Source organism: Urocitellus parryii, chromosome 3 (assembly GCF_045843805.1).
Source record: "Urocitellus parryii isolate mUroPar1 chromosome 3, mUroPar1.hap1, whole genome shotgun sequence".
Classification (NCBI taxonomy): domain Eukaryota; kingdom Metazoa; phylum Chordata; class Mammalia; order Rodentia; family Sciuridae; genus Urocitellus; species Urocitellus parryii.
The window spans coordinates 144839106-144853229 of record NC_135533.1 but is presented as its reverse complement, the minus strand read 5'-3'; the positions used below and the strand labels follow the sequence as shown (position 1 = coordinate 144853229).

Here is a 14124-nt window from a genome sequence, read left to right as displayed (position 1 = left end):
ACATTCTGAGCACATTTTTTTAAAAAAAAGCAATTAAAGAAAATAAAGATGGCCCTTTCTCTCTCCTCCGTCCACATCCTACAGGATGCTCTTCCCTCTGTGAGGGAGGGTGGGTGTGCACACGTCGGAGGCAAGGTTGCTGTTGGTGGCTGGGTTGGGGAGGTGACATGCAATGAGTAGTCCCCGGGCTCAGGGGCTTTTTTCCTAGAATCTAAGCAATCAACGGTGGGAAAAAAAATGTACGTGTTGCTTTGACCTAGCGATTCCCATTTCTCAGAATCCAATCAAAAGAAATATTCACAACAGGGCACGAAAGACATGTGCAAGAATGTTCCATGAAGTGCCACTTGGAATGTCAAAAATTTGAGAATAGCCTCCGTGTACACGGTCAGTAAAGATGTGCTTATCTGAATTATGTTCCATCCACACCACAGAATGCCCCAGTGTGTGTGCCTTTCAATATGAGCAGAATGCGGAAGATGGGTAGGTGCCATCATGAGTCCCCGTAAAAGGTGAGGGCGGGGAATGAGGTCGAGAATAATATTTTAAACCATTTTCCATCAAAAATATCTGTGAGCCAGGCACGGGGGTGCAAGCCTGTAATAATCCCAGTGACTAGGGAGGCTAAGGCAGGAGGAAGTTTGCAAGTTGAGGCCAGCCTCTGCCACATGGTGAGACCCTGTCTCAAAATACAAAGTAAAAAGGTCTGGGGATGGAGCTCAGTGGTAGAGTGTCCCTGGGTTCAGTCCCCTGTACCCAAAAAAAAAAAAAAAAAAAGTATGTGTGTATTTTTATAAGGTGAAGAAGGTATTAAAAGAGATTTGGAATGGTACACCTTACACCTTTAAAAGGAGTTTTTCTCTAAGGAGGGAATAAAAGCTTTTATACTTTATATGCTTATAAATTTTTTTTTGAAAAATTTCTAGTAAATTGCATTCACTCATAACTTGGACAGTTTGGTTTTAAAGAAAAATGAATAATGCATGATGAATGTTTGGAGGCTGTGGGTTTCAAGCAAATTCTGGGAATCATAAAGTTATTTTGTAAATAACTGAGGGGCCAGCATGGGAGTGGGGCCCCGGGTCTCTCAGCTCTTAAATCTCTTCCTTCCGGAAGAGGGTCCCTTCAGAACAATCTGGTTTACATTACAGGGATTCTGATGTTAAAAAGAAAAAAGTAAACTATTACTACTTAAAAATAGTTTGTAAGACCCTATATCAAAAAAAAAAGAGATTACAAGAGTTACTCATATGTGGATAGATGCAGAATTTACATTTGTGATTGTATTTGAGGCTAGTTGATCCGGGTCCTGGTGCAAGAGGTAAACTGGGGGACTAGGAGGGACGGTGGTCAATGTCCTTTGAAGAAGGAGTTAGTGAGGACTCAATATTTGGAAGAGAAGAAAACTGAACTTGTTGGGGAGGCAGGGCTTCGAGAGGTGCCTGGGCCCATGGAGGTGGAGGAGAGGACCCTCAGCACTGGGGACGGGGTTTATTAGACTCAGCCTGTGGTTTTCACAGTGCAAATCCTGTTCCTCAAGACTGGGTTCCTTATTATTATTTTGGGTCCCATTTTTTTTTTTACAGACAATTTGATTTCTTAAAGAATGAGCCTCGTTGGTTCCTATTTCCTGTTCCACCTTGCACGCCCCGTGTGATTCTTTCTACCGTGGCCTCAAAGCTTGGGCATGACCCCTGTCCCCTGGAGGTGATGCTCCTGACCCTTTTCTTGGCCTGGACAAAGTGTTCTGGAAGCTTCTGCCTGGGCAAACCCCAGCTGCCCCAGGGAGCTGCATCTCAAGTCCAGACAGGCTTGGGTCCAAGTGGTGAAAGAGCGCCCAGAACACATGGAAAAGACAGTGTCGCAGCCAGACCAAGCAACTCCTTGAGATGCAGGAGCAGATCAAGAACAGGGAGACCAGGGAAGAAGAAAAGGGACCCGGAGCAGGAGGGAGAAGAAGAAAGAGAGAAAAACTAAAAATGGTCAGGAGGAGACACCGTCCCCCGGGAGGGCTGGAGAGCAGTCCGGCTGAGGATCTGCCAATTTCTGTGGTGTCAATTCTCCCTCTGTGACCGGCTGATTTCAAGCCACCCCTGTGATGTCGCTAGGCTGCAAGGGGATGCACCCGACTGGGTCTGTGTGAGCTGCCTCTGCCCCGCCCTGTTGGATCCCTCAGAACATAGGGAGCCCCTAAAGCAACCTGGTCACCCGGTCACCGGGAAGGACGCACGGGAGGGAGGAGCGAAGGGCAGCCCTTCCCGCTGCCCAGGCCGGAGCTAGCGCAGGGCGGGGTGGAGGCGCGGATGCCTACTTGAAATTCCAGCAGGTGGTCACCGACTTCATGGTGTGGTGGGTGTGGTCGATGGTCAGGGACTCCAAAAGCCAGTGCAGGGCGCAGAGCTGGCGGAACAGGGGCTCTCTGCCAAGACACGGGGAGGGGACACAGGGGGATCCTGTTATGACAATCTTCATGGGGAAAAGCATGGTTTTTTTTGGTACTGGTGATTGAACCCAGAGGGGCGCTTTACCACCAGGCCACCTCCCCAGCCCATTTTATTTTCTATTTGGAGACAGGGTCTCTCTAAGTTGCTCAGGGCCTTGCTCAGATGCTGAGGCTGGTCTCCAACTTGCCAGCCTCCTGCCTCAGCCTCCTGAATCGCTGGGATTACAGGCCTGGGGCATGTGGATTGGGCACACATCCTGTCATCGGCCCCATTCTGGGAATCTGTGACTCAGAGAGGTTAGGAAGGTGTGCCTGTCACTGGGCCAGTAGAGGGCAGAGCCATGATTGGAAGCCAGGTGATCCTGGGCCAGCAGCGGGGGTTAGTGTGTGGTGTGTGTGGTGCGGGGAGACTGGGGGAGGGGTCCGAAGTTGGAGTCTCGACTCTGGCAAAGGAGGGACCTGAGGGAATTAATTACCAGGCCCCTGGTTGTTTAACAAAGGACAATAAGTGAGTTGGGTGACAGGTAGCCTGGAAAACAAGGAACTAGTGTAGTCACTACTTTTTTCTTCTTAATCCACAGGGGCACCCAGGGAAGTCCTTAAGTGTGGGCGTCCTTTGTCTGAAGAGGCAGCTTGATATTGAAAAGCACACTGAGCGTGATATTTGAAAACGTCACTAAAGCACTATTTAAAAATCGGTCCTTTTCTGATGGTGGGGGGGGGGGCATGTCATATCAAACATCTACAATGAGCCAGCTACTTTTCCCCACATCATTTATCTCTCCCCAGATCTGCGGAGGTATGAGTGATGATCCATTACTGTTTTGGAGAAGGGGAAACTGAGGCTCAGAGAGGTGAAGTGAGTTACCTGAGGTCACACAGCTGGGAGTAGAAAGGATCGGTCTGATCACTCCGGGTTACTGTGCTCCCCCGGGCCTGAGCCCTGCCTCTCACGGAGGCCTCACTCTCCTCCGGGGAAGCCGCGGTGGCGGTCGGGAAGGGTTAGCACGCTGCCTGTGTCTCTCTTGGAGTCCTGGTGAGCGGTCCTCACCTTCCACCACTGACTTCCCCTCCCACCCATAGAGCAGAGGCCTCCAGGACCCAGCCGTATTATTGCTCTTTCCTGAGACTGCATCCCTCCAGGACCAAAGCTCCAAGAACAACACAGTGGTGGGCAGTGGGTGGGCAGGGCTCATGGTGGACGTGGGTCTGCTTGGTCACGGGGCTGATGGCGATGTGGGCCCGTGAGCTGAGTCCCTTCTGCAGGGGACAGGCGCGGGGGCAGACCTGATCCCCACCTTCCCCTGCTGAACACCTTAGAGCCCCCTAAACCACCCGTCAGGGCTCCACCGTGGCCCCCCATGTTTGTATGTGGAAGCCCTCACCCCAGTACCCCCGGCTGGGATGGTACTTGGAGGCCGGGCCTTTGAAGAGGCCACTCAGTTAAAACAAAGTGGGTCTGGCCGGCGTCCTTGGAGGAGGAGGAACCTCAAGGGAGAAGGTGACACGGAGCCCTGTTCTCCGCTCCTGGTGCAGGTTTATCTTCTCTGCCTTTCAGTGACGGGGCTTCAGCTCCACCAGGAAGCCCTCCTTGATTGCTCCGGGCCTGGGTTAGGCTCTCTCCAAGGACTTTCTAAAGCATCCCCATGTCTTCAATGGGTCCCCCTGTCCCTACCCTTTGGGTCCTCGCTCTAGTAGAACTACTTGTGTTTTGGACCCTCCAGTCCACAGACCTACAGACCACAGAGTCCTGCCCAGCCCGGGGATCCTAGAACCCACAGCCCCCTCTGGTCTACAAAGTACAAGGTTATTTACTGTCTGGCCCTTGAAGAGTGTAACAGTAACGACTTCCACTGGGATGCCGTTCATGATAACATCTCTGATTCACCTGGTGTAAAGAGCCGACTGAGGAGCGACAGGATCAAGATTCCTGCTGTGCAACCTTTGGCAAGTTCTGGGCCCTCTCTGTTTCACTTTCCCCAACTGGCATTGAAGAAAGAAGGGCCAGAAGCTACCTCTAGTCATTTCATAGCTGATGTAAGCTTTGGTGTGGTCAGACCAAAGGAATAGAGTGTATGGGGGTGCTGGGGGGGATCAGGTACTTTCCCAGATATCCCTCGATATCCCCAGACACAAGGGACATCTCACTGTCTTCAGAGGGCTTGTCCACGAGAGACGCAGGGACAGCCCAAGTGTTTCCGAGGGACATTAGGAGAGACTACCAGGCCTCTTGCTGGAAGGAGATGTTTTAAGAGCATCCGGCTTCGGCTGCCAGTTGGATGACCCTGAATGATTGGGTCTAGAGAGAAGCCGGTCAGGCGGGGTCTGGTGGCGCAGGCCAGCAATCCCAGTGACTCGGGAGGCTGAGACAGGAGGACTGCAAGTTTGAGGCCAGCCTCAGCAACTTATGGAGGCCCTAAGGGACTCAGCAAGATCCTGTCTCAAAAATCAAAACTGGGGCTGGGGATGTGGCTCAATGGTAAAGCACCCGGGGTCCAATCCCTAGCACCCAAGAAGAACAGAAAATGAAACCAAAGGTAAAATCAATCCGAGGGACGTAGGAGGAGAGTGGGGTGGGGTGGGGCTCATCACAGGCCCGACTGTTAGACAGGGATGAGGATGTGGCCAATCTACGCTGATGGTGGTGACCAGGGTGACCATGGTGTGGGTGACGTTTGCACGTCTGCCCACGAGGTCAGTAAGTGCTCTTGCTAACCGTTGACCCGTCTGCCATCTGTCCTATGATCTCACTCTCGCATTATTTGACTCTACATGGGCAGTGGACTTGGCTCTCCAAATATACCATGAGCACCTCCAAGGCCAGGCCTAGGGACACTCTTTCTGTGAAGCATGTGGTGACGAGAACCCGGGCTCTCAGGCCAGACCTGCTGGCTCCGAGCCCCAGTACAGGGAGACCCTGAGCTGTGTGAGCCTGGGCAGGTGAACAGACCTCTCTGAGCTTCTGCTTTCTCCTCTTTAGAGTGGGGATGATAAGACACCCATCCCATGGGGTGCTACGAGTTTTGAATGAGGTATGAACGCCTAGAGAGTGGTCAGTAGTGGCCAATAATGCCGGAAGTGTCATGGAGGTCTAACACATAAATCTGTCGCACTAAAGTTCTTAAACCAACTCACTAGCTTCCGACAGTCGTTCTCAAGGTGGGGTGGAGGGGAGCCGGTCATGTCCCTCCCACGGGGACTTCTGGCTGTCCCGAGACGTTTCTGGTCGTCACAGGCTGGGGAAGTAGAACTCCCGGCATCTAGTGCGTAGAGGCCACGGAGGCGACTAGCCATCCTACAGTGACCTGCCAGACTCTCATGACCAAGAATTCTAGGTCCCCAGGTGTGGGCAGTGCCAAGGTGGAGGGACCCTTCCCTCAAGCCAGAGGAGGCTACCTCCGTGCCAAAGCACTGCCTGTTGAAACGAGCAGCCAGTGCAAAAGGAGAGTTTGGACTGGTGACTCTCTGGGGACACACAGGGGACAGGGAGGTCCTGGTGTTAGAAAGCAAGAGTACCCTTTTGCAGGGCTGGCCAGCCTCAGGGGCACTCGACCACTGAGCCCCTTCCCCAGCCCTATTCTGCATTTTATTCACAGACAGGGTCTCCCTGAGTTGCTGAGGGCCTCGCTTTTGCTGAGGCTGGCTCTGAACTTGCGATCCTCCTGCCTCAGCCTCCCGAGGGCAGCTGGGATGACAGGTGTGAGCCACCTCGCCCGGCTTGCTTTCTGGTATTTTTCATGCCAGATAGGTTTGCCAGCGGCAAGCTCCATGTCCCTTTCAAGAGGACAAGGGAATGAGTAGCTCAAGGGTTCCCCCCACGCCAGTGCCCCGGTCATTTCCGATGGCGAGGCCAGGGAGCCGGGTGAGGCTGCTTACACGTGAGCCTCGGGCAGCGAGGGCAGGAAGAGGCAGCTGCGCGTGGGGGTGAACGGGCGGAAGATGATGCTGGTCCCCGACTTCTTCTCATCCTCGTAGAGGCTGGAGGAAAAGCAGAGAGAGAACCGTGAGTAGCAGCTTTGGACACCTCCTTCTCTTATATGACCAGGAACTATTACGCACCAGGCAACAATACCAGCCCCAGGAATGGGGTCAAGGTCAGAGGAGAAGTTTGAGGACACATGGCCGAAAACTCCCCACCCTTGTGGAGCAAAGAGAATCACCAGGATAAACACCCACCCTGTCCTGGAAGGCCCTGTGGCTTCTGAGCCACCGTCCAAGGACCTCTCACATGAAACAGTTGATGGTTCCTGGATCCGCTCACTTCTACCCAAACGTTAGTGGCCATCTTCTTTGTGCTGGGGACAGCGGATGTAGCAATGAATGAGACCGGCCCCGGCGGGGTAGACAGGCACCGCCAAACCCACCCTGGGGATCCATGTGCTTTGACAGCTGAAAATAGGGAATTTGACTGAGGAGGAAGCTGGGAATTCTTCCTTGAGGCTGAGAGGGTCTTGATGATTTTAGGACACGTTCCCCAATTCCTCGATACTCTTGCAAGTGACAGAGGGGACGACATCTACTTCCCCCGTGGATCGGGATCCTTAGACTGGCTGACCCCATAGCACGTGTCAGAAGTGACGTCATGCCAGGCCCCAGGCGCTGGCCGGCTCTCCTCTGCGTGTCCTGGGAGGCTTGCTCCTAGAGTCCAGCCACCATACTGGGAGGAAGCTGGCAGCCTGCGAAGAGGCCCAGAGGGAGAGGGACTCGGCTCTCAGCTCCCAGCTCCCAGCCACCCAGGAGAGTGAGCAGTTTTGGAAATGGATCCTTTGAGCTTCCCCAGCTCCTGCCTTGCTGTTTGGAATGGAGACGGTCCTGCCCCTCCAACTGCAGATTTGTGAAAGAAGAGTTTGTGGTCTTGAGTTAATACGTTTTGGAACGACTGTGCATGGCAACCGTCACGGGCATCAGAGTAAAGACTGAGCTTCAATCTGAAGGTTGAATGGGAATCAACTAGGCAGATGGAGGAGGGAAAGGCCTTCTATGTGGAGGAAACAGCATGTGCAAAGATCCTGTGGTAGAGGGCATATGGTGAGTAGGAAAGCAGGAGGCCGTGGAGAGGGCAACTTCCGTCTTTTTCTGTTGAGAAGCATTAGCCATTGAGGGTGTTACGGTGACAGAAGGGGCTAGGGGAGGTGAGACTGGCACCCAAGTGAGGAGCTGCCTGTCCTCCTGGAATTCGAGATTAATCCTGGGTCACAGAGTTAACGAAAAGGACCAAAATGTGGGTTTCCCCCTATTTCCTCTTTTATTGATTATTCAATCCTGAAGCTGAAGAAAGAAAAACCTACAAGCAAACACGTTAACTTGCCCCATCTTCCCGGCTCATCCTGGTCTCCCGGTGGATTAGAATATGTAGAAATTAACCCCGTGTTTGTACTCCTTAATCTCTGGTTTTGGTCTTTGTAAATGACAATCATAGAACAAATTCCACTCATCTTTCCCCCTCCCACCATTTCAGCAGAATCTGAGGCTGAAAAAAAATGAGGTCATTGCACGCGTTGGGAAATAATGCTGGAAGACAAGAACCTTCCGGAACAGGCTTGATTTTCTTTATTCCCTGCGTACTTTGTCAGACTTAAAAACTTTTGTCTAAAAAAGAACTTATTCTCTGGTCTTACATCCTGAGGGGACACCGAAAATAATCCCTTTTGCTTTCATGAGGTGCGAGATCAAATGCTTGGTTTAAAAAAAAAGAAAAACAGTCTTCCCAAATGAATGCTGGTGTTTTTTGGATACTGTTGTGCTTGGAATCCTATTTATAGAAACACAGCTTTTTAAATGTGGGGTACTTCCTACAGCCTTCCTGGAATTTAAGGTCTTGAGGCACAGGTGGGAGGATTTGAGGTAATTGAGGCCCAGGGAGATCAAATTCACTTTATTGCATAATTAATAGGTGATAATTACACCAAGGGTGTCTTAGAAGCTGGGCCCTGTGCTAAGTACCACTTCATGTAATCCTCCTAACAAGCTGGGACATTTGGTACCATTCATATTTGCAAAGGAAAAAAAGGAGGCTCAGAGAGGGACAGGTGTTTGTCCGAAGTTGAACAGTTGTACGGCAGAAGTAAGGACTCGAATTCAAGTCCCGACTGGCTCCAGGGTTTGTGCTCCTCACCCTGTCTTGGTGCAGGCCACCTTCTAATCCCATTTTATAACAGGTCCCCCCTCTGGCATTTGATGGCTACTGTGCCTTAATGGCTTGCAATTTTATTTTAATAAAATAAGATATAACCAGACCCATGTCTACGAGACAAGCCATCTCATGCATATTTAAACTTATTAAACTTTAAATACACCGTGTCTCGCTCGCTGAAACACGGATGGGAGAAGGGAGAACTGTGTTCTGTGACCGCGGATTAAACACTCCGTCCAGACGAGCAACCACTTAAACAGGCGGGGAGCCTCTTTAGCAGACGGGCTCCTGCCCCTGTCTGGAGCTGCCTGGCCTGTTCCTCTGAGCTCGACTCCTGGAAGAAAGAGCCTCGAGTTGATTCCTTCTAGATCCTTCCAGGGAGAGCCGGCCAGCTGGCTCCGTCACCAGGAGTCACAGACTGTAGAGAGCCCTGGGCTCAGGCTGAAGGGCAGCATTTCTGCTGAGCTCTGGGGACCCCTCTGGGGAAAATGGGGAACTCTGGGCCCATCGAGTGGCCTTCTCTGCACCACACACCCCTTCAGGGTCTGGCGAGGACACTGGAATGGTTCTGACTTTGCATGTCGCCTTTCTAACGCCTGGCACAAGACACCGTGGGGTGTACGGGGTGCGTCTAATTCTTTTGCATGGTGGGGTAACTGCGGTTGACAGCAGTTACTTGTCCATCTGAGCCGAGCTAAAGCGAGTTTTGAATGTTTCCTGACACAGAGAAACGATCCATATGTGAAGGGATGCATTGGCCGGTCACCCTGACCCTTGCAAGTGGTGCTCGTTGTGCATGGAGACGTCACCCCATGCCCCACGTGCGTGTACGATTATTAGGTGTCAATCAAAAAATTAAACAGATATTTTTTGAAAAGGTAACAGAGTTGCAGTCCCCTTCTCCAACCTGGACCATCCCAAGCAGATGTGCTGGCTCCAGGGCCCTCTGGTGGGCCTGTGCGGACATTGATGGAGCTTCTAATCGTGCTTTGTGTCACTCAGCAAGCTTCTGTCCAGTATGGAAGGGCTTCCTGGCCATTTTTCCCCCTCTAGATTTCCTTTTTACGTCCTCTCCTTGAGGGGCTGGGTGTACTTAAGGCACTTCGGCATGTTCCCCCCCAGGCACTTTGCTGTGGTTGAGGGTGGAGTAGGGGCGCTCTTCATGCTCTGGGTACCTCCGTGTGCCCCCAGAGGGCTTGTGCGCACAGTGGTCCTGCAACACGCAGTGGTTGGTGGTGCAAAGAGGGTAGATCTGCATCCAGACAGCCTCTCTTGCCTGCTCCAAACGGGCTTTGAACCTGCTCCACAATTTGGTGCACCCAGGGAACCGTCTTACTCAAGATTCCCAAGGGACGTGGACATGGGTTCGCATTTCACACCTTGAGGCAAAGCCTCCCGCACATCTGAGATATGCCTGTCTCCTCCCTCTTCTTTCTTCTCCCGGTGGGCTACACCCCTGGCCTGTCTTCTGGAGGTCTCCCTCCCAGTTGAATCGATTTGCTCTTCCTGTGGATTGAATGTATCAGATTCATCCAGATGCCCCCTGCTCCAGGGACAGAGGTTCCTTCCTGGCGTGGCCACTCCTTAAGTGGCACAGATGAGGGACTGTCAGCCAGACATAGTTTTTCTGTCTTAGAAAAAAAAATACACGAGTCAATAAATGAAGGCGCACATGTCAGCCTATTTAGACAAAAACAAAACAAAACAAAATCGCTGGACAAAATAGAAAAAAAAAAAATCTTAAAAGTGGCAGACGGCTGACCGTGAAGTAGAGATGTTTGGAGCCAAACTGGAGAAGAGAACTTGGAGCCATGCTTGGTTTCTGTCGCATTTATCACACGCATCCACGACGTCGAGGAACCACTGTCTCTGGTCCCCAACCTTTTTCATGGCCACCAAAGGAGACCCCGTATCCAGTAAGCAGTCTCTGAGCCTCTCTGCCTGCCGCCACCAACCACCCTGAACCTCAGACCCACTGTCTTAAGCAAAAAAAGCCAGACAGAGCTCGCATAGGAGTCTGCTGAAAAGTTTTTAGGAAGTGCACATGCCTAGCTCTTTAACCGTCTGGAAAACAGAATTTTTGCAAAGGGGGTGTCTGCTCCCGTGTCCTCTTGAGCTAACGCCCTGGCCTTTTGGATTCCTGAAGGCGGCCCCTGGCACAATGGGGCTTAACCATGGCTCCCCTTTGGCATTTCCCAAGGGAACTTCAACAAGTAGGAGAACTTTAAAATAGACCTTTTTAACTGTATTTTAAAAACAAGAGAGGCAGGCCGTGTAACCAACCCCGGGCACTGGTGTCTTGCAGACCCCTCCGGGTAGCCTATAGGTAGCCAGGGTTGGGACGGCTGTGGCCACGGGGTACTGGACGCAGCCACAGGCCATCTCTAGGGCGTGTTTCCTCTCTGCCCACTCTGGCACCTCTGCCCTGTCCCTGCTGTAGATCTCCTGGGGTCCACACAAGCTCAGTGTCTCAGAATGTTGTCCAGGACGGTTGGTGCAGCCCGTGGATTTGGGTGCCACGGAGTGTGGGCATCAGGCTGCTTTCTAACCGATGGCCTGGGGGAATGATTGACACCTCTAAGTCTCACCTGCAGGGCTAGAGTAGGGCCAGGGAATCCTGTTTCGTGGGGCAGGTGTTTGTGGGAGGAGATACTCCCCAGTAGACCAGAAGGCCGGATGGCGCCCTGGGGCAGGGGGGAGGGGATCCCCATCAGCCCCGCAGCTCCCTGTCCACTTACACCAACAACGAGTCCCCTAAGTGGATCTCGGAGACCTTCTTGGCCGGCTGGAATTTCTCTCTCTCTTCCTCCTCCAGCTTCTGGAGTTGCAGCTGCTCCTTCTTCAAGCTGCTCTCCTCCCTCAGGATGGTGAAGTAGCCTCGGCCCATCTTCACCGCCTGGATCAGGGAGCTGCAGAGACACGGGAGGGAGAGACGGAGGAGAAAGAGGGAAACAGACGCAGACAGACAGACGGGGGGGGGGGGAGAGAGAGAGACGGAGAGGAGGAGAGAAGTTGAATATCTGCAATTCAGATATGGAGTGGCTGCTGTGTGCCAGGCACCCTGCTAGGTGCCACGAAATCAGTGTGACCATCTGCAGGCCACAGGATTAGACACCATGGTGCATGGGAGAGGGTGAAGAGGGGCTTTTCCTTGATGGCCACCGGCAGAGGGCACACCTTCGATCCCAGCTACTCAGGAGGCTGAGGCAGGAGGATCGCAAGTTGGAGGCCAGCCTCGGCAACTCAGTGAGACCCCTGTAGCTAAGGGGATGTATCTGATCTGAGTGACAGAGCGCTTGCCTAGTGTGCCTGAGGCCCTGGGTTTGATTCCTAGCACTGGGGTAGGGAGGAGGGGAGGGGAACCAAAACCCAAAAGTCACTACTATATTTCCTGGATATAAATGTTGGTTCTGAAATTCAGTTTCATTTGTTATTCTCCAAATTTCTAATAAACAACCCATGTGTGCTAGAGGCTGGGATGACTGTTTAAGATACACGGGGTGTCTGGAGTTCATGGCCAGTGGGGGAGACAGACCTGTGCAGTCAGTGATGACAGTCCTGGGGTGGGGGACCAGCTAATTCAGGCAAATTGGAAACGAGGTAGGTGGAAACTTCCTCCCGGAGACAGGGATATTTTCTTTCCCGCTTTGAGAGTAGCCTTGTCCTCCCTCCGAGTCTCTCTCTGCGCCCAGTTTCGATGCGGAAGTTCTCAGTCGGCTGTCACGGCCGGGCTCTGATGAACCGACCCCTGCTTATTGCTAGGAGGAGTTGGGGTGTTCCTAGGGGCATTTCCTTAGCAGGGGGCTCCTGTAAAGGACCACGGGGGAGATGCTGGGAGCCAGCATGGACGCTCTGCCGACATTTTCCCAATCGTAGTGTACAGGGGGTAGCTGAGCGCTGACTCCTCACTCATTCATTTCTCTGGCTGTTCTTGGCTGGACACCAATTCCAGGTTCCAGTGCAGGGGGCTGGGACTACACAAAGGAATAAGGCATTGGTCCCCAGAGAGTTCCCCGTATAATAGAGAAAGAACACCCACAGAGGTACACTTTATACCTGAATTACCTCAGGGCTACAGGAACCCAGGGAAATCACTGGAGGCTTCCTGGAGAAGGTGACATTTGGGCTTAGTAGGAGTGCCACCAAGAAAATGTCACACCAGTGGACAGATCAGGAGGGCTAATGGCCAAGAGATGGATCTTTAGATGGCCTGGTCAGGGAACCACCAATACCTTTCTTTTCTTCTTTTTTAATCTTTTAAAATTTGTTTTAATTAGTTATATACTTGGTAGTAGAATGCATTTATGCAATTTGATACATCATACCTAGATGGGGTATCATTTCTCCGTTTTCTGATGGTACATGCTGTAGAGTCACATCAGTCCTGCTGTCATATATATACATAGGGTCATAATGCCTGTTTCCTTCTACTGTCCTTCCTATCCGCATGTCCCCTCCCTTCACTCCCCTCTACCTACTCTAAGGTAACCCTACTCTTCCCTAGTGCCCCCCTTACTGTGGATTAGCACCTGCATCTCAGAGAAAACATCTGGCTTTGGTTTTTGGGGATTGGCTTATTTTGCTTAGCATGCTAGTCTCCAACTCCTTTGACCCAGCTATCCCTCTCCTTGGTCTATACCCAAGGGACTTAACATCAGCATACTACAGGGACGCAGCCACATCAATGTTTATAGCAGCTCAACTCACAATAGCTAAACCATGGAACCAACCTAGGTGCCCTTCAATGGGTGAATGGATAAAGAAACTGTGGTGTAGAGATACACAATGGAATATTACTCAGCCTTAAAGAAGAACGAAATCACGGTATTTGCCAGTACATGGGTGGAGTTGAGAATATCATGCTAAGTGAGGGAAGCCAATCACAAATATCTTTAAGAAGCTGGAGCCCGGGAGAGCAGGGGAGTGGCAAGGTGACAGCCTTCATTTCTTAAGTGAGCCTGGATTTGGGGGCTGCCAGGAAGCCGCCGACATCTGACAGAGCTTTTGCTGACAGATTTCTAAGCTGGTAACGACACCCCAACATCCTGTGAGGTTCCATAATCAATTCTTCCTGAACGGGTGTCTCTGTCATTACGACTGCAGTGACCTTACTCTCTGATTCAGCCACCCACCTCTCTCCGATGAGCCCCTGTCTTCCAATCACCTTTTGACAATTGCTGCCGCTATCTTGGCTGCGGTCACCTCTGTGTGTCCCAACTCACTTGTCCCTCCTGGTACCCTGTCTGCACAGCTCAGTCCTTGAGATGGTAGCCAACAAAGCAGGAGCCTAAGTCAGAGGAAGACCTTGACACAGGCTTACAAAATGGAAAAACCTTCAGAGTGGGGGTCAGGGGCTGAGACAAAAAACCTAGGGACAGTAGTGGAGGGACATCCCCCGCCTTTTTCTTCTCACAGTGCTGGGGATCCAACCCAGCACCTTGCCCAAGCTCAGCCAGAGCTCTGCTGAATACATTGTTGCCAGGTCCCTTGTTGACTCTGGGCTCAAGAGTGTGCAGAAGGGCTGGGTTTTGCATGGGAAGAAGTTTGA

At 51.9% G+C, this 14124-nt stretch overlaps 1 protein-coding gene across 1 annotated transcript in view; it reads right to left on the bottom strand.

The window, feature by feature from the left end:
* Ccdc60 (coiled-coil domain containing 60) overlaps window positions 1-14124 on the bottom strand; it is a 137143-nt gene that overhangs the window by 30715 nt on the left and 92304 nt on the right. The window contains exons 3-5 of the mRNA XM_026403432.2: window positions 11315-11485; window positions 6320-6421; window positions 2312-2419 (exon numbers count right to left, since the gene is read on the bottom strand). Coding sequence (XP_026259217.2) covers window positions 2312-2419; window positions 6320-6421; window positions 11315-11485 — 381 coding nt within the window. The remainder of the gene's footprint in view (window positions 1-2311; window positions 2420-6319; window positions 6422-11314; window positions 11486-14124) is intronic.